The following is a 23,350-nucleotide window of genomic DNA, read 5'->3' on the forward strand; positions in this document are numbered from 1 at the left end:
AAACAGGCCCTTCGGCCCTCCAAGCCTGTGCCGCTCCTTGGTCCAACTAGACCAATCGTTTGTATCCCTCCATTCCCAGGCTGCTCATGTGACTATCCAGGTAAGTCTTAAACGATGTCAGCGTGCCTGCCTCCACCACCCTACTTGGCAGCACATTCCAGGCCCCCACCACCCTCTGTGTAAAAAACGTCCCTCTGATATCTGAGTTATACTTCGCCCCTCTCACCTTGAGCCCATGACCCCTCGTGATCGTCACCTCCGACCTGGGAAAAAGCTTCCCACTGTTCACCCTATCTATCCCCTTCATAATCTTGTACACCTCTATTAGATCTCCCCTCATTCTCCGTCTTTCCAAGGAGAACAACCCCAGTCTACCCAATCTCTCCTCATAGCAAAGACCCTCCATACCAGGCAACATCCTGGTAAACCTTCTCTGCACTCTCTCTAACGCCTCCACGTCCTTCTGGTAGTGCGGCGACCAGAACTGGACGCAGTACTCCAAATGTGGCCGAACCAGCATTCTATACAGCTGCATCATCAGACTCCAGCTTTTATACTCTATACCCCGCCCTATAAAGGCAAGCATACCATATGCCTTCTTCACCACCTTCTCCACCTGTGTTGCCACCTTCAAGGATTTGTAGACTTGCACACCTCTGTGTTTCTATACTCCTGATGACTCTGCCATTTATTGTATAACTCCTCCCTACATTATTTCTTCCAAAATGCATCACTTCGCATTTATCCGGATTAAACTCCATCTGCCACCTCTCCGCCCAATTTTCCAGCCTATCTGTATCCTGCTGTATTGCCCGACAATGCTCTTCGCTATCCGCAAGTCCAGCCATCTTCGTGTCATCCGCAAACTTGCTGATTACACCAGTTACACCTTCTTCCAAATCATTTATATATATCACAAATAGCAGAGGTCCCAGTACAGAGCCCTGCGGAACACCACTGGTCACAGACCTCCAGCCGGAAAAAGACCCTTCGACCACTACCCTCTGTCTCCTATGGCCAAGCCAGTTCTCCACCCATCTAGCCACTTCTCCTTGTATCCCATGAGCCTTAACCTTCTTAACCAACCTGCCATGTGGGACTTTGTCAAATGCCTTACTGAAATCCATATAGACGACATCCACGGCCCTTCCTTCATCAACTGTTTTTGTCACTTCCTCAAAAAACTCCACCAAATTTGTAAGGCACGACCTCCCTCTTACAAAACCATGCTGTCTGTCACTAATGAGATTGTTCCGTTCTAAATGCACATACATCCTGTCTCTAAGAATCCTCTCTAACAACTTCCCTACCACGGACGTCAAGCTCACCGGCCTATAATTTCCTGGGTTATCTCTGCTACCCTTCTTAAACAACGGGACCACATTCGCTATCCTCCAATCCTCAGGGACCTCACCCGTGTCCAAAGAAGCGACAAAGATTTCCGTCAGAGGCCCAGCAATTTCATTTCTCGTCTCCCTGAGCAGTCGAGGATAGATGCCATCAGGCCCTGGGGCTTTGTCAGTTTTAATGTTCCCTAAAAAACCTAACACTTCCTCTCTTGTAATGGAGATTTTCTCTAACGGGTCAACACCTCCCTCCGAGACACTCCCGGTTAACACGCCCCTCTCCTTCGTGAATACCGATGCAAAGTATTCATTTAGGATCTCCCCTATTCCCTTGGGTTCTAAGCATAATTCCCCTCCTTTGTCCCTGAGAGGTCCGATTTTCTCCCTGACAACTCTTTTGTTCCTAACGTATGAATAGAATGCCTTAGGATTCTCCTTAATCCTGCCTGCCAAGAACATCTCGTGACCTCTTTTTGCCCTTCTAACTCCCCGTTTGAGTTCTTTCCTATTCTCTCTGTATTCCTCCAGAGCTCTATCTGTTTTCAGTTGCTTGGACTTAACGTACGCCTCCCTTTTCATTTTAATCAGATCCTCAATTTCCCTGGTTATCCACGGCTCTCGAATCCTACCTTTCCTATCTTTCCTTTTTACAGGCACATGCCTATCCTGCAGCCTTATCAATAGTTCCTTAAAAGACTCCCACATGCCAGACGCGGACTTACCCTCGAACATCCTCTCCCAATCAACATCCACCAATTCCTGCCTAATCCGGCTATAGTTAGCCTTCCCCCAATTTAGCACCCTGCCCGTAGGACAGCACTCATCCTTGTCCATTACTATCCTAAAGTTAACAGAGTTGTGGTCACTATTTGCCACATGTTCCCCTACCGAAACTTTGACGACCTGACCGGGCTCATTTCCCAGAACTAGGTCCAGTATAGCCCCCTCTCTAGTCGGGCTATCTACATACTGTTCCAAAGAACCTTCCAGTACGCATTTTACAAATTCCTCCCCGTCCGGACCCCCAGCTCTAAGCACTTTCCAGTCTGTGCCAGGGAAATTAAAGTCCCCCACTACAACAACCTTATTTTTTCTGCACCTATCCAGAATCTCCTGACATATCCTTTCCTCCACTTCCCGTGGGCTGTTGGGTGGTCTGTAGAACACCCCCAGCATAGTGACTGCACCCTTCCTGTTTCTGAGTTCCACCCACAGCGACTCAGTACATGACCCCTCTAAGTTGTCTACCCTCTGCACCGCGGTAATATGCTCCTTAACTAATATCGCTACTCCCCCACCTTTTTTAGCCCCTCCTCTGTCTCGCCTAAAACACTTATACCCCGGAATATTCAGCTGCCAGCCCTGTCCTTCTTTTAACCAAGTTTCCGTCACCGCAACCACATCCAAATTCCGCATAAGCATTAAGGCCCTAAGTTCGTCTGTTTTACCCGTTACGCTCCTCGCATTGAAGCAGATGCACTCCAGACCTCCAGGCCCACTCAGGTCATCCTCCTCCAGAGTGCTCCTCTTCTTAGCTAGCCTTGCCCTGGCCCCCAGCTCAACCCCAGCCTCAGTATTTACTGACCTACTGTTTTGTTTCCCACCTCCCTGCCACACTAGTTTAAATCCTGCCGAAACACTCGAGCAAAACTCCCAGCCAGGATATTTGCTCCCTTCCAGTTGAGGTGTAACCCATCCTTTCTGTACAGTTGCCATCCTGACTTGAAGATTTCCCAGTTATCTATGAATTTAAAACCCTCCCTCTTGCACCAGTCCTTTAGCCACGCGTTCAACTGTAGAATCTCCCTGTTCCGAGCCTCACTTGCACTAGACACCGGGAGCAGTCCAGAGATTGCTACCCTGGAGGTCTTACTTTTTAGCCTAGCACCCAACTCCCTGAATTTCTCTCGTATGACCCCCCTGCTCTTCCTACCTACATCATTTTCACCAATGTGTACAATCACATCCGTTTGACTACCTTCCTTTTTAAATATGCTTCCTACCCTCTCGGAGACATCCAGTACCCCGGCACCAGGGAGGCAGACTACCATCCTGGATTCTCGTTCACTCCCACAGAACCGCCTGTCCGTGCCTCTAACCATTGCGTCCCCCACAACTATCGCTCTCCTAAACCCCTTCTTTCCCTTCCGGACCCCTGAGCCTGTCTCCGTGGAGGCGATCTGGTCCTCGTGGCTTACCCCTGGAGGGTCATCCCCCTCCACAGAATCCAAAACAATATACCTATTTTGGAGGGGGACAACCACAGGGGATCCCTCCACAGACTGCTCACTCCCTTCCCTTCTCCCATCTGTTGCCCATCCCTTTCTTTTATGGGAGACTGCCACTGGGGTACTTTCTGGCACATCACCCTTCTGACTATTACCCCTCCTAACTGTGACCCACGTGTCTTCCTTCCGAGACCCTGGTGTCACTACCTGACTATAACTTTTATCTATTAATCTCTCATTTTCCCTAACTAAACTGAGTTCATCGAGCCTCAGCTCCAGCTCCCTTACACGATCCTTCAGGAGTTGCAGTTCCACACATCTGGCACAGATATGGACTTCCGGGAGGCAAGTTGTCTCCAGGAACTCCCACATCCCACACCAAATGCAGTATACTGGCCTCCCACTCATACCAGCCATGTCCTTTTTAGTTTTTGGGAGATAAAACAAAAAAGGGGGTGTAACAGAAGAAAAACATACAACCTTCCTCGCCTTCGCCGACTCGCCTTCGCCGAAGCCCTGTGAGCCAAAGCCCTTATAGCTCACACTCTGCTTCCCACACACTCCACTGCCCGCTCCCGACGCTGCCCGCTGTATACTGCCGCCTGGAGGCGGATTCGATAGGGTCTTTTAAGAGACTTTTGGATAAGTTCATGGAAGTTAGTAAGATAGAGGGTTATAGGTAAGCCTAGTAGGTAGGGACATGTTCGGCGCAACTTGTGGGCCGAAGGGCCTGTTTGTGCTGTAGCTTTTCTATGTTCTATGTTCTAACCCTTTTGATCTCCCAGCAGGAGTGAAGGAACCCCTGAGAAACATTCATATTATATTAAAACATTAAACCACAAAAAATGATTGTTATTGCACAACAGATACAAACACAACAGCAAACTTAAAAGATGTTTCTACATCTTATAAATAAGCATTTATAATAAAAAAGTTATTTTTTTCCCTCTTGTTCTGAGCTCTGTGTTGTTCCTCATTCTCTTCTAATCAACCTGAATCTGTCTTTTTGTTAATTCAGTTAGAGCAATTCCAGTCAGCACTGGATTATCTGGGCCCTCAAGTAAGACACCAATGTTACATTCACAAGGTAAGATGGCTATCAATTGTCCAGTTTGATCACATTCATCAGAAAGGTGAGAAACATACGGTTTCATCCCAAAACACTAAGGGAGCGATCTTATCAAAAAGATTCTCTCAGTACAGAACGAGCGAGAAAACTTGCTGGGGGCACAGTGGTTAGCACTGCTGCCTCACAGCTCTAGGGTTCAATTCCCGGCTTGGGTGACTGTCTGTGTGGAGTTTGCACATTCTCCCCATGCCTGCGTGGGTTTCCTCCGGGTGCTCTGGTTTCCTCCCACAGTCTGAAAGACATGCTGGTTAGGGTGCATTGGCCATGCTAAATTCTCCCTCAGTGTACCCGAACAAGCGCCGGAGTGTGGCGACTCGGGGATTTTCACAGTAATTGCTGTGTTAATGTAAGCTACTTGTGACTAATAAATAAATAAATACAGGAGAGTTTCAGGACTGTTTTTTTGACGAGTTTGAAAATGCAATATGACGACACACCTTTGGACAGAAGTTCGATTCTCGCCAATGGGGGTCGGTTGGCGGAGCCTAAGCTCGCTGGTGAAGCCAGCTGCAGATTGCTTAGGGCGCCATTCAACAGGTGCCCTGATTTCCCACTGAACTGGGAGACTGACTGCCTCTCCGTCCCACTGCCCTGCACCCCCGCACACCCCGTCAGCAGACATTGTTGCCACCCCAATCATCAGTAGCAGTGTAACCCCTTCCCCCCACCCTCCCTCCACATGGCAACACAGATCGCCAGCATTGGAACTCTCCCGATGGGTCCCCCTTTACGACGCCCCCCCCCCCCCCCCCCGCCGATCACCATCCCATCTGTGGAATCCCCCGCCACCCTTCACGCCAATCACAGTGAAGATTTCAGAGAGATGCTCCAAATTCTGAGGGGGCTGGACAGAGTCGAAACTGTTCCTGCTTGCTATTTGTGGTGTACATTAACGATTTGGACTTGAATGTAGGAGGTATGATCAAGAAGTTTGCGGATGACACAAGAATTGGTAGGGTGGTTAATAATGAGGAGGATAGCCGAAGACTGCAGAAAAATATTAATGGACTTGTCAGATGGGAAGAGCCGTGGCAAATGGAATTCAAGCTGGAAAAGTGTGAGGCAATGCACCTGGGTAGGGGTAAAAAGGCAAAGGATTACAGTACGAATGGTGGGTACCTGGAAAGCAATGAAGATCAGAGGGATCTTGGTGTGCAGAGCCACAGATCTCTGAAGTTGGCAGGGCAGGTAAATAAAGTGGTTAAGAAGGCATAGGGGATATTTGCCTTTATTAGCCAAAGCATTGAAGAGCAGCTGGAACTGTATAAAATGCTGGTTAGGCCACAACTAAAGTACTGCCTGCTCTATTGCGTACTGTTCACCACATTATGGGATGGAGAGAGTGCAGAGGAGATTTACCAGAATGCTGCCTGGGCTGGAGGATCCGAATCATGAGGAAAGACTGGATAGGCTGGGGCTGTTCCTTGGAGCCGCGAAGGTTGGGAGGGGACCTGATGGAGGTGTGTAAGATTATGAGGGACATAGATAAGGTGGAGAGGAACGTGCTTTTTCCATTGGTAGAGGGTCAATAATCAGGGGAGATAGATTTAAAGTAAGAGAAAGAAGGCTAAGAGGGGTGTTGAGGAGAAACCTTTTCACCCAGAAGGAGGTGGGAGTCTGGAACTCACTGCCTGAAAGGGTGGTGGAGGTAAATCTCTCGTCACATTTAATGAGTATTTAGATATTCACTTGCGCTGCTGTAACCTCAATGGCCACGGGCCAAATGCTGGATGATGGGATTAGTGTACATAGAACATAGAACATTACAGCACAGAACAGGCCCTTCGGCCCACGATGTTGTGCCGACGTTCATCTGAAACCAAGATCAAGCTATCCCACTCCCTACCATCCTGGTGTGCTCCATGTGCCTATCCAATAACCGCTTAAATGTTCCTAAAGTGTCTGACTCCACTATCACTGCAGGCAGTCCATTCCACACCCCAACCACTCTCTGCGTAAAGAACCTACCTCTGATATCCTTCCTATATCTCCCACCATGAACCCTATAGTTATGCCCCCTTGTAATAGCTCCATCCACCCGAGGAAATAGTCTTTGAACGTTCACTCGATCTATCCCCTTCATCATTTTATAAACCTCTATTAAGTCTCCCCTCAATCTCCTCCGCTTCAGAGAGAACAGCCCCAGCTCCCTCAACCTTTCCTCATAAGACCGACACTCCAAACCAGGCAGCATCCTGGTAAATCTCCTTTGCACTCTTTCCAGCGCTTCCACATCCTTCTTATAGTGAGGTGACCAGAACTGCACACAATATTCCAAATGCGGTCTCACCAAGGTCCTGTACAGTTGCAGCATAACCCCACGGCTCTTAAACTCCAACCCCCTGTTAATAAAAGCTAACACACTATATGCCTTCTTCACAGCTCTATCCACTTGAGTGGCAACCTTTAGAGATCTGTGGATATGGACCCCAAGATCTCTCTGTTCCTCCACAGTCTTCAGAACCCTACCTTTGACCCTGTAATCCACATTTAAATTAGTCCTACCAAAATGAATCACCTCACATTTATCAGGGTTAAACTCCATTTGCCATTTTTCAGCCCAGCTTTGCATCCTATCTATGTCTCTTTGCAGCCTACAACAGCCCTCCACCTCATCCACTACTCCACCAATCTTGGTGTCATCAGCAAATCTACTGATCCACCCTTCAGCCCCCTCCTCCAAGTCATTAATAAAAATCACAAAGAGCAGAGGACCAAGCACCGATCCCTGCGGCACTCCGCTAGCAACCTGCCTCCAGTCCGAAAATTTTCCATCCACCACCACCCTCTGTCTTCGATCAGATAGCCAGTTACCTATCCAATCGGCCAACTTTCCCTCTATCCCACACCTCCTTACTTTCATCATAAGCCGACCATGGGGGACCTTATCAAACGCCTTACTAAAATCCATGTATATGACATCAACCGCCCTACCTTCATCAACACACCTAGTTACCTCCTCAAAAAATTCTATCAAATTTGTGAGGCACGATTTGCCCTTCACAAATCCGTGCTGACTATCCCGGATTAATCCGCATCTTTCTAAATGGTCGTAAATCCCATCCCTAAGGACCTTTTCCATCAATTTACCAACCACCGAAGTCAGACTAACCGGTCTATAATTACCAGGGTCATTTCTATTCCCTTTCTTAAACAGAGGAACAACATTTGCCACTCTCCAGTCCTCTGGCACCATCCCCGTGGACAGTGAGGACCCAAAGATCAAAGCCAAAGGCTCTGCAATCTCATCCCTCGCCTCCCAAAGAATCCTAGGATACATTTCATCAGGCCCAGGGGACTTATCGACCTTCAGTTTATTCAAAACTGCCAACACATCCTCCCTCCGAACATCTATTTCCTCCAGCCTATTAGCCTGTAACACCTTCTCTTCCTGAAAAACATGGCCCCTCTCCTTGGTGAACACTGAAGAAAAGTATTCATTCATCACCTCGCCTATCTCTACTGATTCCATACACAAGTTCCCACCACTGTCCTTGACCGGCCCTAACCTCACCCTGGTCATTCTTTTATTCCTCACATAAGAGTAAAAAGCCTTGGGGTTTTCCTTGATCCGACCCGCCAAGGACTTCTCATGTCCCCTCCTAGCTCTCCTGAGCCCCTTTTTCAGCTCATTCCTTGCTAACTTGTAACCCTCAATCGAGCCATCTGAACCTTGTTTCCTCATCCCTCCATAAGCTTCCCTCTTCCTTTTCACAAGACATTCCACCTCTTTTGTGAACCACGGTTCCCTCACTCGGCCATTTCCTCCCTGCCTGACAGGGACATACCTATCAAGGACACCCAGTATTTGTTCCTTGAAAAAGTTCCACTTTTCATCAGTGCCTTTCCCTGACAGTTTCTGTTCCCATCTTATGCCCCCTAATTCTTGCCTAATTGCATCATAATTACCTCTCCCCCAATTGTAAGCCTTGCCCTGCCGTCCGGCCCTATCCCTCTCCATTGCAATAACAAAAGACACCGAATTGTAGTGTCTTTTGTTATTGCAATGGAGAGGGATAGGGCCGGACACTAGTGTAGCCAGATCTTTGTTGACCGGCATGAACACAATGGGCCAAATGGCCTCCTTCTGTGCTGTAAACATCTATGAATGCAACAAGAGTGCACAGATTTAAGGATTTGCAGAAGAAACACACGCTCAACGAGTAGTTCGGGTCTGGAATGCACTGCCTGGAAGTGTGGTGGAGGCAGGTTTAATCGAGGTATTCAAGGGAGCATTAAATGATTATTTGAATAGAAACAAAGTGCAGGGGTACGGGGGAAAGGGCAGAAGAATGGCACTGAGTCATGACGCTCATTTGAAGAGTCACAGCAGATACAATGGACCAAATGGCCTCCTTCTGTGCCATAACAATTTTGTGATTCTGTGAACTCACACCAAGTCCAGTTCACCCACTTCCCCTGTGTTTGCTGGTCTACATTGGCTCCCAGTTCAGCAAAGCCTCAAGTTTAAAATTCATATCTTTTTTCAGATCCCTCTGTAGCCACACCTCTCCTTATTTCTGTAATCTCCACCAGCCCCACAATCTTCCAAGTGCTCCATCAATTATGGTCTTTTTAACATCCCTGATTTTAATTGTTCAACCACTGGTGGTCATGTCTTCAGCTGCCCTCTTGAATACCTCGATTAAACCTGCCTCCACCACACTTCCAGGCAGTGCATTCCAGACCCGAACTACTCGCTGAGTGAACAAAGGTTTTCACACATCACGTGTGTTTCTTCTGCAAATCACTTAAATCTGTGCTCTCTTGTTGCATTCATAGATGTTTACAGCACAGAAGGAGGCCATTTGGCCCATTGTATTCATGCCAGTCAACAAAGATCTGGCTACACTAATCCCATCATCCAGCACTTGGCCCGCAGCCATTGAGGTTACAGCAGCGCAAGTGAATATCTAAATACTTATTAAATGTGACGAGAGATTTACCTCCACCAACACCTTTCAGGCAGTGAGTTCCAGACTCCCACCTCCTTCTGGGTGAAAAGGTTTCCCCTCAACACAAGGCTCACTAAGTTTCTTCACCTCTCTCTTCCTCCTTTAAGAATTGAAACCTACTGCTTTGACCAAACTTTTAAACATCTGACATCTGTCCTAATATCTTCTTAAGTGGCTTGGTATCAAATTTTATTTTATAATGTGCTGGTGAAGTGCTTGAGACATTTTTACAGTGTTATTATTGTTGAGTGTTTCAGTAAAATGATGACAATTTACAACAATATCAGCAATATAACCATTTCCTCTAATATCAGTTTCTTTCCTTTGATTATTCAGAAACGCCAGATTCTTATGCAAATCAAAATTCCCCTGAGTAAGGACCTTTCTCCTGGCTGTCAGCATCACCAAGAAAGTTTCAGCAACTCTTATTATAAATCATGTACAAACAAGTCTGAAATATATGTATATCCTTTCACAGCCCATCCACAAAATCCTTGTTCCTAAAAGGGTGTTCTTCTATTTCCAACCTTCTATTGTGTTCAGGATGACTTTGCCTTTGAGTGAAATGTAGTCGACTCTTACGTTCAGATCTCCATTCATCATCAAACCACAATTTAAACTTGTTTCCCTTCTGGGCGAAAGCAAACGCTTCAGCATCATTTTCCTGCATCAGAATATTGTGTGTGGCCCATTTGAAATTACCTATTTTTTGTTTATTCCAAGTGTGTTTAAACTTTAGCTTACTGGTTAAGGTATTTTTGACCTGACTGTATTGTTTCATTCATTAGGGTATATGCTAAGCATGCAATCTCCATTCATCATAGAAATCATCATAGAAACCCTACAGTGCAGAAGGAGGCCATTCGGCCCATCGAGTCTGCACCGACCACAATCCCACCCAGGACCTACCCCCACATATTTACCCGCTAATCCCTCTAACCTACACATCTCAGGATTCTAAGGGGCAATTTTTAACCTGGCCAATCAACCTAACCCGCACATCTTTGGACTGTGAGAGGAAACCGGAGCACCCGGAGAAAACCCACGCAGACACGAGGAGAATGTGCAAACTCCACACAGACAGTGACCCGAGCCGGGAATCGAACCCGGGACCCTGGCGCTGTGAAGCAGCAGTGCGAACCCTGTGCTACCGTGCCGCCCATTGGATTACCTGCTTTTCTGAAAAGAATTTCACAGCCACTTCAGCCGGCAGAATAAGAACATAAGAAATAGGAGCAGAAGTAGGCCATCTAGCCCCTCGAGCCTGCCCCGCCATTCAATAAGATCATGGCTGATCTGAAGTGGATCAGTTCCACTTACCCGCCTGATCCCTCTTACCCCTAATTCCCTTACCGATCAGGAATCCATCTATCCGTGATTTAAACATATTCAACGTGGTAGCCTCCACCTCTTCAGTGGGCAGAGAATTCCAGAGATTCACCACCCTCTGAGAGAAGAAGTTCCTCCTCAACTCTGTCCTAAACTGACCCCCCTTTATTTTGAGGCTGTGCCCTCTAGTTCTAGAATCTTCCAGCTCTGCCATATTTTCCAGCCCCCGCCCTGACAGGGCTGTAAAATTCTGCCCGTTGTCTTTGCACATTATCTACCAATTGGGAGAGAAGCCAAGAACTGAAGTGTTTATGTTTGATAATGAAGTGACACCTCCAGACGCCCAATGTCATCTGTCCCACTCCTGAATTGAGATACTGCTTTCAGTGTAATCACCTAAGAACTTAACTCAAAGCGAATACAACCTGTAGATTCTTGAACTACAATTTCCCTCTCATATCCACTTGTATTTTTTTTACTGTCCCTTATTTCCTTCATTCTGTTTCTTTGCTCTCGCCCCACATTCTGGCTGATTTTGGGAACATGTAAAGCTGGAAGTTGCGGGCTCGAACCTGAGTCTTACTCCTCCTGACAGTGTGTTGTGCAACTATGCTTCCAGCAATGTGTCACAAAATTGAAGTGTCAGACTAACAACCAAGACTTTTCAGCACTCGTGTTTTGTCTGTGAAACACATCTCAGAATTTTTGTAATTCTGACTTTTCAGAACAAAGAAATGAGAAGTCATATTACGATGAAGGCATGTTATTAAAGCTAAGATGTACAGCTTTACTCAACATTTGATCATGGAGAGCCTGCAGGTAGTTGATAAAATATGTGATGTGTAAAAGACCAATCTCTGTTTTCTTCTTTGATTCGCATGTATTTTTTGTTCAAAAAATTGGTTTAATTATTCCTTCAGTGTAAATGCTCTGTGTCTTGCAAGTGTTTATCCAGGTTGAACAGCAATAAATTGAGTCTGACAGTGGAATGCATTTATTTACTTCTGTATTAGTCTTGCAATCAAGTCTTCTTAAAAACAAGTTGAAATTTTAAAAATAAATAATTGCTTTCATACTGTTAGTCAATTTCCCAATAATTGATTGCACAGGGGGAGTGCCCCACCATACAAATCAGGATGGTTCAGGTTTGATTCTCCAATCTGTCAGCTAACAGAGTGCAGAAACTTATCTCAGTTTTCCCCTTCAAGGGCCAGTCAATTAACTACCTCTAACTCCAACTGTTTTCTGTTTTGTAATACTTGTCCCCAACTCCAGATATTCAGACCCGAGTTTGTTAAATCATGCATGCTTCCTGCTCCTCCTTGCTGTCGCTGGAAAATACAATGTATGTGGACAATGGGTAAGGATGGGATTGGGCCTGGTGATGCTGCCCTCCATGGTCAGGCTGATCAACTCATCTGACCAATTCCCTCCCCTTGCCTGGATGAGTGGAGCCCCAACAACACTCAAGAGGCTTGACATCCAGGACAAAGCAGCAGCTCGTTTGGCACTCCATCAACAAATATTCACTCACTCCACCACCGATGCAGGATGGCGGTACCATCTACAAGGTGCATTGCAAGAACTCACCAATGCACCTTAGGCACCACCTTCCAACCCATAACGATTACCATCTCGAATGACAAGGTTTATTTTCTTTATGCATTAGTGTCACAAGTAGGCTTACATTAACACTGCAATGAAGTTACTGTGACACTCCGGCGCCTGTCTGAGTACACTGAGGGAGAATTCAGCATGGGCAATGCACCTAACCAGCATGTCTTTCGGGAATGAAACCGGAGCACCCGGAGGAAACCCACGCAGACACAAGGAGAATGTGCAGACACCGCACAGACAGTGACCCAAGCCAGGAATTGAACCCAGGTCCCAGGCGCTGAGGCAGCAATGCTTATATTATTTGGAAAAAAAGACAGATATGCATATAGCCATGGCTGGAAACTACGGCACAGTAACTTCCTTTGAAAAGTAGGATCAGACACTTCAAAGCCTTTGTCAATGTCCATGACAATGAAAGATGATTTAACACAGTGTTCCAGAGCAGAGCTCCAGGGTCACCAGTGGAATAGCCACACTGAAAACCCCACTGAAACCGGAGCACCTGGAGGAAACCCACACAGACACAGGGAGAATGTGCAAACTCCACACAGACAGTGACCCAAGCCAGGATTTGTACCCGGGTCCCTGGCACTGTGAGGCAGCAGTGCTAACCACTGTGCCATCATGCTGCCCATCAGATACATGGGACCAACACCATTTCAAAGTTCCCCACCAAGCCACACAAATCCTGACTTGGAAATAGATTGCCATTCCTTCACTATTACTGGGCCAAAATCCTGGAGCTCCCTTTCTAACAGCACTGTGTGTGCACTTACACCACATGGAGTGTAGCAGTCCAAGTAGGCAGATTCCAATACCTCCGCAAGGACAATTAGGGATGGGCAATAAATGCTGGCCTAGCCAGTGAAGTCCAAATCCCTTGAATAAATAAAAACATTCCCACACCTTACCTTTCTTCTGTTGATGGCCATCACAGCTTTGGGTTGGGAACATTGCTAAAAAAAAATTGTAAAAAATTAACATCCCAAAACAAATGTAGTGGGGAGATTAGCACTAGTACTCAGGAAAGAGAGTGATTCTGTTGGGATATGCTCCACATAAACCAGGCTGGGACCAGTATCCTGAGGAACTTTTGGGCTGTGGTTCGGGCTTTAGTGCAGGGAGCGTTTGGGAAAAGAGAGATTTCAAAGTCCAAAAACCAAAGCAACAAAACAGTGTAATGCTGACAAGCAGAGTGAGACGGGAAGGCACAGGGAGTTTAACGGTAATATTGCATCGCAAGTGAGGTCCATGCAGGTAATAGAGGTGAAAAAATGAAATGAAAAGCTTTTTATCTGAATGTGCAAATCGTTCGCAATAGGACAGTTGAACTTGTGGCACAAATAGAGATAAGTGCTTTAGATCTAATTGCCATTACAGAGACATGGTTACATGGTGACCAAGGTTGGGAAATAAATATTCCAGGTTCAGAGTGGCCAGAACTTTCTATCCGTTTATAATGGCGGAATCTTCCGGTTCCATTGACGGCACACCCCCTTCGTGGGTTTCCCGACAACGAGGGGGTGCATTCAACAAAAAGCCCCATTGACAATGGTGGAACCAGAACACCACAGCAGGTTGCTTTGAAAATCCCACCCAACATTTCAAAAAGTCAGATAGAATGGCAAAAGTGGAGTTGCCCTGACAGTAAAAGGTGATGTTAAGAGGGAGAATCTGGCCTCAGAGATCTTGAAGTTAGAAAACTCTCTGTCAGCTCTGTGTGTGTGCGCGCCCGCCCGCTCGCATGTGTGTGTATGGGGGGTGGCAGGTAGCAGTATTTACAGCAGTCCTTACATCGTTGGACAGAGCATTAAACAAGGAATTATTGGATTGCGTAACAAAGGCAATGTAACAATTATCAGGGACTTCAATCTAAATGTAAACTGGATCAATCAAATTGGCAATGCTGGTCTAGAAAATAAGTTTGTGGAATAATTTTGTGACAGTTTGTTGGAGCAATACATTCTGGAACCATAGAAAATTACAGCTCAGAAACAGGCCTTTTGGCCCTTCTTGTCTGTGCCGAACCATTTTTTGCCTAGTTCCACTGACCTGCACTTGGACCATATCCCTCCACACCCCTCTCATCCATGAACCCGTCCAAGTTTTTCTTAAATGTTAAAAGTGACCCCACATTTACCACTTTATCCGGCAGCTCATTCCACACTCCCACCACTCTCTGCGTGAAGAAGCCCCCGCTAATATTCCCTTTCAACTTTTCTCCTTTCACCCTTAACCCATGCCCTCTGGTTTTTTTCTCCCCTAGCCTCAGCGGAAAAAGCCTGCTTGCATTCACTCTATCTATACCCATCAAAATCTTATGCACCTCTATCAAATCTCCCCTCAATCTTCTACGCTCCAGGGAATAAAGTCCCAACCTATTCAATCTCTCTCTGTAACTCAGCTTCTCAAGTCCCGGCAACATCCTTGTGAACCTTCTCTGCACTCTTTCAATCTTATTTACACCCTTCCTGTAACTAGGTGACCAAAACTGTACACAATACTCCAAATTTGGCCTCACCAATGCCTTATATAACCTTACCATAACACTCCAACTTTTATACTCGATACTCCAATTTATAAAGGCCAATGTACCAAAGGCACACTTTACGACTCTATCCACCTGTGACGTCACTTTTAGGGAATTCTGTACCTGTATTCCCAGATCCCTCTGTTCAACTGCACTCTTCAGAGTCCTACCATTTACCCTGTACATTCTACTTTGGTTTGTCCTTCCAATGCGCAATATCTCACACTTGTCTGTGTTAAATTCCATTTGCCATTTTTCAGCCCATCTAGTTGGTCCAAATCCCTCTGCAAGCTTTGAAAACCTTCCTCACTGTCCACTACACCTCCAATCTTTGTATCATCAGCAAACTTGCTGATCCAATTGACCACATTATCATCCAGATCATTGATATAGATGACAAACAACAATGGACCCAACACCGATCCCTGCGGCAAAAAAAACCCAGTAAGGAATAAAGCTATCTTAGGTCTAGTATTGTCTAATGAGCCGGGGTTAATTAGTAATCTCATAGCAAAAGACCCACTGAGAAATAGTAAGCATAATATAATTGAATCCCATGTTAAGGTTGAAGATGGGGTACTCCAGTCACAAGCAAGAGTCTGGAACTTAACCAAACAAATTATTTAGGTATGAGGGGAAAATTGGCTCAGGTTGATTGCGTAAATAGACTAAAAACTATGACAGTAAGTAAACAGACGGAAACATTTAATGAAAGAATTCAAAATGTTCAAAAAAATACATCCCATTGAAAAATAAAATCTCAGCAAGAATGATCCATCAGTGGTTTGTTCAGGAAGTAAAGGATAGCATCAGATTTAAAGAAGTGAAGCCGGGTTTTTCGCCTCCTCCCTTTTCTGATGGCGGAGGCAATTCTCTATTGGCGACCAGCGGGATCTTCTGGTCCTGTTGATGTCTGTGGCATTTTGCATGGCCCATCTCTCCATCCACCAGGGAATCCACCCTTTGGCGGCACCAGAAGACACCGCTGGTAGGAAAGACCAGGAAATACCGCCCTGCTTTATACAGTTATAAAGAATATCAGGAAATCTGAGGATTGGGGGTGTTTCAGAAACCAGCAAAGGGGAAAAATAGAATACGAGAAAAAACCAACCAAGAATATAAAAACATTTATAAGTATATCAAATGGATGAGAGTAGCTAAAGAAAACATTGGTCTTTTAGAAGCAGAGGCACGGCACGGTGGTTAGCACTGCTGCCTCACAGCGTCAGGGACCTGGGTTTGATTCCCAGCTTGGGTCACTGTCTGTGTGGAGTTTGCATGTTCTCCGTGTCTATGTGGGTTGCCCTGTAACTCAGAGGGCTAAGGAAAAGAGGAGGAAGGCGGTATTAATCGGGGACTCGATGGTGAAGGGGACAGACAGGCGTTTCTGCGGAGGCAGGCGGGAGTCTTGCATGGTGGTCTGCCTCCCTGGGGCCGGGATCCAGGATGTCGCTAGTCGCGTCCCGGAAATCCTGAGGTGGGAGGGAGAGGAGCCTGAGGTAGCGGTACATATTGGTACCGCTGATGTGGGTAGGAAGGGAGAAGGGGTCATGAAAAGGGAGTACAGGGAATTAGGGAGACAGCTGAGAAAGAGGAAAGCAAAGGTAGTAATCTCAGGATTACTGCCTGTGCCACGGGAAGGTGAGGGCAGGAATGGAGTGAGGTGGAAGATGAATGTGTGGCTGAGGGACTGGTGCAGGGGGCAGGGATTCAGGTTCCTGGACCATTGGGACCTCTTTAGGGGCAGGGGTGATCTGTATACAAAAAACGGGTGGAACTTGAATCACAGGGGGACCAATATCCTGGCCGGTAGGTTGGCTAAGGCTACTGGGGAGAATTTAAACTAGACAGGTTGGGGGGAGGGGAGCTAGAAGAGTTGACTAGGATCAAAGAACGAATTGATGGGGGGGAGGATGCAGGGGTAAGGGGAATTACAAAATTAATGGTAGAGGAGAGGGTGCAAGTGAATGAAGGCGGTAATTTAGATAAGGGAGTAGAGGGAGAGGGTGTTCGCGACTCATCAAAGCGGGTCCAGATAAAAGCTGGAATAAGGACACTTTGCCTGAATGCACGAAGCATTCGGAACAAGGTAAATGAGTTGATGGTGCAAATCAGCACAAGTGGGTACGATCTAGTGGCCATTACAGAAACGTGGCTGAAAGGTGACCAGGACTGGGAGATGAATATCCAGGGGTATCAGGCGTTTAGGAAGAATAGACAGGAAGGAAAAGGTGGTGGGGTCGCGCTATTAATAAGAGATAATATCAGGGTAGTACTGAGGGATGACATAGGCTCTGAGGAACAAAACGTGGAATCATTATGGGTAGAGATGAGGAATAGTAGAGGGAGAAAGACACTAGTAGGTGTGGTATATAGGCCCCCAAATAATAATGTTGAGGTAGGGAGGGCTATAAACAAGCAGATAAGGGATGCGTGTAAAAACGGAACGGCAATAATCATGGGGGACTTCAACATGCACATTGACTGGCAGACTCAAGTCGGTAAGGGTGGAATGGAGGAAGAGTTCTTAGAATGCTGTCGGGATAGTTTCCTTGAACAGCATGTTACGGAACCGACGAGGGAACGAGCTATTTTGGATCTGGTATTGTGTAACGAGGTAGGTAGAATTAAGGATCTTATTGTGAAGGACCCTCTTGGGTCTAGTGACCACAATATGGTCGAATTTCTGATTCAGATGGAAGAGGAGAAAGTTTGGTCCCAAACCAGTGTCCTCTGTTTGAACAGAGGGAAATATGATAGGATGAGGGATGAATTGGCTAAGGTAGACTGGGAGAGCAGGCTGGCAGGTAGGATAGCTGAGGAACAGTGGAGGATTTTTAAGGAGATCCTTTTCAGTTCTCAGCAAAAATATATTCCAGCAAAAAACAAGGATTGTAAGAAAAGGGAGAACCAGCCGTGGATAACGAAGGAAATAAAGGAGAGTATTAAAATAAAAACAGCTGCGTACAGAGTGGCCAAAAATAGTGGAGAAACAAATGATTGGGAAAAATTTAAGAAACAACAAAGAGAGACTAAGAAAGCGATAAAGAAAGGAAGGATAGACTATGAAGCTAGGCTAGCAATTAATATAAAAAATGATAGTAAAAGTTTTTATAAATATATAAAAAGGAATAGAGTGGCTAGAGTGAATGTTGGACCCTTGGAGGACGAGAGGGGGGAGTTAATAGTGGGAAATGAGGATATGGCTGAGTCTTTAAATAAGTTTTTTGTGTCGGTCTTCACGGTGGAGGACACAAATAGTTTGCCAAATATTAACGATAGAGGGTTGGCAGCAGGAGAAATACTTAATACAATTAATGTTACCAGAGAGGCAGTGCTGGGTAGACTAATGGGACTGAAGGTGGACAAGTCCCCGGGTCCGGATGGAATGCATCCCAGGGTATTGAAAGAAATGTCAGAGGTAATAGTGGATGCGTTAGTGATTATTTATCAAAACTCGTTGCATTCTGGGGTAGTGCCGGTTGATTGGAAAACGGCTAATGTTACGCCGCTGTTTAAAAAAGGAAGGAGACAAAAGGCGGGTAACTATAGGCCGGTCAGCTTAACGTCTGTAGTAGGGAAAATGCTGGAATCCATTATTAAAGAGGAGATAGCAGGGCATCTGGATAGAAATGGTTCGATCAATCAGACGCAGCATGGATTCATGAGGGGAAAGTCGTGCTTGACGAACATGTTGGATTTTTATGAAGATGTGACTAGGGCGGTTGATGGAGGAGAACCGGTGGATGCGGTGTTTTTGGATTTCCAAAAGGCGTTTGATAAGGTGCCCCATAAAAGGCTGCTGAAGAAGATTAGGGCACACGGAGTTGGGGGTAGTGTGTTAAAGTGGATTGGGGACTGGCTATCCGACAGGAAGCAAAGAGTCAGAATAAATGGGTGTTTTTCCGGTTGGAGGAAGGTAACTAGTGGCGTGCCGCAGGGATCGGTACTCGGGCCGCAACTATTTACCATTTATATAGATGATCTGGAGGAGGGGACGGAGTGTAGGGTAACGAAGTTTGCAGACGACACAAAGATAAGTGGAAAAGTGAATCGTGTGGAGGACGGAGAAGATCTGCAGAGAGATTTGGACAGGCTGAGTGAGTGGGCGAGGATATGGCAAATGGAGTATAACGTTGATAAATGCGAGGTTATACACTTTGGAGGAAATAATAACAAATGGGATTACTATCTCAATGGAAACAAATTAAAACATGCTACCGTGCAAAGGGACCTGGGGGTCCTTGTGCATGAGACGCAAAAGCCCAGTCTGCAGGTACAACAGGTGATCAAGAAGGCAAATGGGATGTTGGCCTATATTGCGAGGGGGATAGAATATAAAAGCAGGGATGTCTTGATGCACCTGTACAGGGCATTGGTGAGGCCGCAGCTGGAATACTGTGTGCAGTATTGGTCCCCTTATATGAGGAAGGATATATTGGCATTGGAGGGAGTGCAGAGAAGGTTCACCAGGTTGATACCGGAGATGAGGGGTTTGGATTATGAGGAGAGGCTGAGGAGATTGGGTTTGTACTCGTTGGAGTTTAGAAGGATGAGGGGGGATCTTATGGAGACTTATAAGATAATGCGGGGGCTGGATAGGGTGGAGGCGGAGAGATTCTTTCCACTTAGTAAGGAAGTTAAAACTAGAGGACACAGCCTCAAAATAAAGGGGGGTCGGTTTAAGACAGAGTTGAGGAGGAACTTCTTCTCCCAGAGGGTGGTGAATCTCTGGAATTCTCTGCCCACTGAGGTGGTGGAGGCTACCTCGCTGAATATGTTTAAAGCGCGGATGGATGGATTCCTGATCGGTAAGGGAATTAAGGGTTATGGGGATCAGGCGGGTAAGTGGTACTGATCCACGTCAGATCAGCCATGATCTTATTGAATGGCGGGGCAGGCTCGAGGGGCTAGATGGCCTACTCCTGCTCCTATTTCTTATGTTCTTATGTTCTCTGGATGCTCCAGTTTCGTCCCACAGCCCAAAGATGTGTGGGTTAGATGGATTGTCCATGCTAAATTGCCCCTTAGTGTCAGGGGGACTAGCAGGGTAAATGCATGGAGTAATAGGGAAAGGGCCTGAGTGGGAATGTGGTCAGTGCAGACTCGATGGGCTGAATGGCCTCCTTTTGCATTGTAGGATTCTGTGATTCGGAATAAATTTTCTCGGGGAGCTGGAACTGGCAGAGACATTGAACAAATACTTTGTGTCTGTATTCGCAGTAGAATAACAGAAATGGAAATGTTTACCTGGGCAGAGCGGCTGCTTTCACCCGGGTGACGGTTGGGCTCCTCACCCGCCTCGTGTCAATCAGCGGGAGCGGCGCGCTGATTGGTCAGAGAGGCGATGGGGCGGGACTCGCCTGCATTTCCGGTTGGCGCCTTTTTGGGCGGGGCGCGCGAAAGGCGGCGGCGCTGAGGAGAAAAAATTCGTCTTCGTTCATTAGCGAGTAACAGGCCTCTAAACACAGCGGTAAAAACCAAATCATCCGGCTGTTCAACACATCTGAACCACGAAGGTTCTGTTTGTTTAAGTTTGGGGAAACGATGTGGAGGGTTTTGATTTCATGTGTGGCGTCTTGTGGTTTGGTTAATAGTGAAGAGGTTGTCTTGGTCCTGAGTGAGAGCGGGGGAGGGAGGGGATCTGTCTGAGCGATATCTGCCCAGCCCAATAGCACTTTGGGGCGGGGAGGGGTGGTTATGTTTGAAGAAAGTGTCCCCACAGAGCTGACTCCATTCAAATACACTCATGTCAAACTAGTTTGCATCAATTTCAAACAAAAGAGGATTTTTTTCCTTACTGACTGCATTTGGCAATGAGGTGGAGATGCTGGTGTTGAACTGGGGTGGGCACAGTAAGAAGTCTCACAACACCAGGTTAAAGTCCAACAGGTTTATTTGGAACTATGAGTTTTTGGAGTGCTGCCCCTTCATCAGGTGACTCACCAGTGCTCCAAAAGCTTGGTGATTCCAAATAAATCTATTGGACTTTAACCTGGTGTTGTGAGACTTCTTGCTGTACATTTGGCAAAATGTATTACTAATGTATGTCTCCGCCCCCCGCCAAAAAACCAGCATAGGAAATACACAGGAGGCTAGCCTGTGTTTGGAGACACAATGGCTGGAATTCTCCCACTTTGCTTTGACTGGTGATTTGGCTGAGTGCCAAATTCTCTCTTTGCAGGTAGTGGGGTGTATGACATTGCAGAATTCCAATCAATGACTGTCTGGGGAAACTATTTGAAAACTTATTTGTGTTCGCCCTGGACTGATCCTACTGTTTGGTACCTTGCTCTCACCCATTTCTATGTCAGTGTCCTTCTGAAAATGACATCTCAGCTTTTCCATTGAACTTTTGCTTCTTCCTCAGAGTTGTCCAAGATGTTAGCCACTTGTTGTTTCTGGTTAGTAGGTCAATAGGATGGGATGCTTGATTTTTGGTGCACCTCTGATTATTTGCACAATATATATATGTGTAATTTAACTCGTTCACCAAGCAATGCACATTTGTGTGTTGAAAAACATTGGGAACTAGCATTTGTTTAGAAATTTACTTAAGAAATGATGGTAAGTATTTGTTAAGCAAATATATAATGTATATAAAATAACACTATGTAAGGTCCTAAAGTTAATGAACATAGCTAAGATGATGCCACAACCACACTGGCCAATCAATGATTTCTGAAATTTTTTTCTTGAATTTAATTGAAATTTCATAGATTGCATCACAAGTGCAAACACTAGTCCTGCCTGTTGTGAAGTCAGTCCAGCATTAGATTGCTATTTAAAAGACAAGTACTAACCTATGAATTAACAGAACATTTATTCCGATTTGAAAAGAATATTTGAACAGATGGTCACAGTGGTAATGGTGATTTTTTAAAAATTACTCCTGTAATTATAGACAATTGTAGTGTGACAATTTGGATGCAGCCATTGACTTCAAAAGCTTTATGCCAGTGGCCAAATGAGAAGTCACCTATAATTGGAGCAAGTGATCAATGTGTTTTTAAATTATCTAGTTCAATTTGCTTCCAGGATCCTGAAGTTTTGAAGTGAAGACATTGAGTTGATTAAAAAGTGCTAATTTCTAAGCATTGGAAAATCACTTGCTGCAATAAATCATTTCTGTTCATTTAAATAGTGTGCAAAATAGAATTGGCACACCTATAGTTGATATATTGTTTAGGTAACTTGGAAGGATCTTCAGATTGCAACCTTACCTCAACCAGGAGTAGTTGATGCTAACCCTAGATCTTTAAAAAGGACCTCCTGTACTTGTTGCAGCATGAACCTGTTGACCATATGATAATGGGGATTAAATTGTCTCAACGTTTCTTGCAAGGTCTCATGTATATGTTCCACTGCATGTTGGTTGTAATACTAGGTGCGAGGCTTAAACATTGCTGCTGTTAGAAATTTTTATGCACAGACATTAGACAAAAAGCTGGATTTTGTAGTCACCGGTGCTTGCAGCTGAACCTAGGAAAGCTGCCCACAAAGATCTTGTGATCTCTCTGGCTTCGATTTCCCCTTTTTCAATATCAGTTTGAACCTGGTGCCAGGTCAAGGGGATTTACAGCCTTCCATCAACTCCAAATACAGTAAACAGCCAGTTAAGTTGAATAAGCCACTCACCATCCTGACTTGGAGATATATCGCTGTTCCTTCACAGTCACTGAGTCAAAATCCTGGAATTCCCTCCCTAAAGGCATTGTGGGTCCACCCACAGAACATGGACTGCAGCGATCCAAGAAGACAGCTCACCACCACCTTCTCAAGGGCAACTAGGGATGGGCAATAAATACTGGCCAGCCAGCGAAACCCATGTCCCATGAATGAATTTTTTTAAAATCCCATAAACAGCAAACCAGGAAATAGAAACCACTGAATTGCTTCACTTTTAGTTTTGAATGTTTACATATAGGGAAATAAATAAGTGGGAGATAGGTAATTAAAGTAGAAGCAAAGTATCATAAACTTCAATAACTTAAAAAATATGAAATTTCTTATATGGCGAACTTTGACGTTTAGCAAATACAAAATCAGCTTTTCAAGTCTGAAGCTGTTGAGCAGTAATTATGAACAGTGCACCATTTAAAAAAAAAACACTTCCATCTCATTCAACAAGGTCTATCAGTGGTTTTTACAGCAAGACTAAGGATGGAAGTTATTGTTAATGCAGTGATTCCTAATTGATTACGTTCTGGTGGACC

The 23,350-nt window shown here is 45.6% G+C and overlaps 1 protein-coding gene across 1 annotated transcript in view; it reads left to right on the forward strand.

The window, feature by feature from the left end:
* The window catches only part of rnaset2l (ribonuclease T2, like), a 60,370-nt gene extending 48,400 nt beyond the window's left edge, over positions 1 to 11,970 (forward strand). The window contains exons 9-10 of the mRNA XM_078241035.1: positions 4,593 to 4,661; positions 9,995 to 11,970. Coding sequence (XP_078097161.1) covers positions 4,593 to 4,661; positions 9,995 to 10,162 — 237 coding nt within the window. The 3' untranslated portion in view covers positions 10,163 to 11,970. The remainder of the gene's footprint in view (positions 1 to 4,592; positions 4,662 to 9,994) is intronic.
* The last annotated feature ends 11,380 nt before the right edge of the window (positions 11,971 to 23,350 follow it).

The sequence above is a fragment of the Mustelus asterias genome, chromosome 24 (genome assembly GCF_964213995.1).
Source record: "Mustelus asterias chromosome 24, sMusAst1.hap1.1, whole genome shotgun sequence".
NCBI lineage: Eukaryota > Metazoa > Chordata > Chondrichthyes > Carcharhiniformes > Triakidae > Mustelus > Mustelus asterias.